The sequence below is a fragment of the Rhipicephalus sanguineus genome, unplaced genomic scaffold (assembly GCF_013339695.2).
Source record: "Rhipicephalus sanguineus isolate Rsan-2018 unplaced genomic scaffold, BIME_Rsan_1.4 Seq5919, whole genome shotgun sequence".
NCBI classification, from domain to species: Eukaryota; Metazoa; Arthropoda; class Arachnida; order Ixodida; family Ixodidae; genus Rhipicephalus; species Rhipicephalus sanguineus.
The window spans coordinates 48,900-50,919 of NW_023615583.1; the positions used below are offsets into that span (position 1 = coordinate 48,900).

Below are 2,020 nucleotides of genomic sequence, written 5' to 3' on the forward strand. Positions count from 1 at the left end.
TACATGGATGCTTGTCTCCTGGTTTTAAATAGCAAAATATTTCTGCTTTTCTTTAGTTCTATGCTTTCACAAACTTATTTTCAAGAATGTGATGCATCTTATTTTCTTTTTCTTTCACGTTTTTTTTTCTTTTTGCAAACCTGCGATCTCGCGAGATTTCGCACGGCGTTCAGCGCGAGTTTTCCGCCATGGAGCCCAGCGAGGTGACATCGGAAAGCGATTCTTTGTTGCCGAACGAGCCTTGTGTTGCCTCGATGTCCACACCACCAAGGAGCGTCGGCAAGAACAAGAGCGGCCACATCCTCAACAGCGATTCACGGAACATGATCTTCCACTGCTACACGTACTGGCGCAACAGGGAGCCCGAACGCAGCGTGGAGGACACGAGAAAGTTTGTCGCCGAGATGCTCGGTGTCAGCGAAAGCACAGTCTTTAAGGTGAGGAGAGAGGCCAAGGCTTCGTCTTCTTCGGGCGGCAATCTCTCGACGCCCTCGCGAAAGCGCCCACGAAATGCGAGAAGAGAAAGACGCAGCACGAAATATGACAGCTTCACGTTGTGCGCGCTGAGGTCATGTGTGCACGATTTCTTTCGCCGCAACGAGATACCGACGGTCGAGAAGATAACCAACGAGTTCTCAAACCGTATGGATCTCCCGTCACTGAAGCGCTGTACTGTGCGGCGCCTGCTTGCCGAGATCGGCTTCAGTACGAGAAGAGGTGTCCGCAACTCGCTGCTTATCGACCGCGACGACATCGTCGAGTGGCGGAATCGCTACCTTCGTGACGTGGAGCGCTACCGGGCGGAAGGCCAAAAGATCTTCTTCCTGGACGAGACATGGTGACGGCGGGACACACTCAGTTGACCGTATGGACAGACACCGTGGTGCAGAAGCGCGGACGCCTGTACGCTCGCGCAAATGGCCTTTCAACGGGTCGGAAACAACCCTCTGGGAAAGGCCAGCGCCTGATCGTCACGCACATCGGCAGTGAAGATGGGTTCGTAGACGGCTGCTTGGATGTATTCCGAGGGCGAAAAACAGGCGATTACCACGAAGAAATGGACGGCAATCGCTTCGAGGGATGGTTCGGCGACGTGTGCTGCAGAAGTTGCCAGCTGGTAGTGTCATTGTTTTGGACAATGCACCTTACCACTCCCGGCGAGAAGAGAAATTGCCGACGACGTCCTGGAAGAAGGAAAACATACAAGAGTGGCTGAATAGCAAGGACATCGCCTACAGCGCGACGTTAGTGAAGAGGCAGCTGCTCGAGTTGGTGGCATCTGTGAAGCCACGCTTTCTCAGCTACATCATAGACAACGCAGCTGCAAGGGCCGGTTGCGTTGTGCTCAGGCTCCCGCCGTACCACTGCGAATTCAATCCCATTGAGCTCGTGTGGGCAAAGGTGAAAAATGGTATCGCTGCGGACAACCGAGACTTTAAGCTGTGCACTGTTGAAGACATCTTGAGGGAAAAAATCAAGAACGCAACGGCGGAAGACTGGAGGAAGAACATCCGGCATGTCATGGAACTGGAGGCTAAGTTCCGAGTTGACACGTCTGGAGTGACCATGTCCAGCCCATCGTCATCCATCTGGGGGAAGATGACACTGAAGAAAGCGACTCTGACTGCGAGCTGTCCGGCATTGAGCCCTCGAGGAAGCTTAACGGCTACCTATTAATTAAATAACAGCCCTTATCAGGCTACCTAAATGTTGCCGGTGGGGATGTTGTGTCAGTCATCCACCCCGTGACCCCTCAAATAAGTAGGCAGTTCATTTGATGGCGTATTCCTTTTAATGGAAGTTCAATTCTGAAAGAGCAACGTCCTGCACACATTTTGCTCAATTTAACTACTGGCATGGAAACATGCTGAAATGCTGGCAAATCGAAATGCAAACATAATTATTAACCCTGAAAAACCATGTGGCGCCCAAGATCCTCATCCAGGCAGCCACTGTGCAGCTTGGCAGGCCCGTTGATGAGATAGCTGCAGTCAACGCGAAATTGACAACCACTGTTACA

General features: G+C 51.9%; 1 protein-coding gene across 1 annotated transcript; it reads left to right on the top strand.

Moving 5' to 3' along the window:
- Positions 1–1,080: 1,080 nt before the first annotated feature.
- LOC119377869 (uncharacterized) lies at positions 1,081–1,677 on the top strand. The gene has a single exon (XM_037647167.1). The coding sequence runs from the start codon at positions 1,081–1,083 to the stop codon at positions 1,675–1,677; it is 597 nt and encodes a 198-aa protein (XP_037503095.1).
- The last annotated feature ends 343 nt before the right edge of the window (positions 1,678–2,020 follow it).

Bases quoted from the DNA above. Each gene is read 5' to 3' on its own strand.
- LOC119377869 (XM_037647167.1), top strand. From the start codon at position 1,081: ATGGTTCGGCGACGTGTGCTGCAGAAGTTGCCAGCTGGTAGTGTCATT.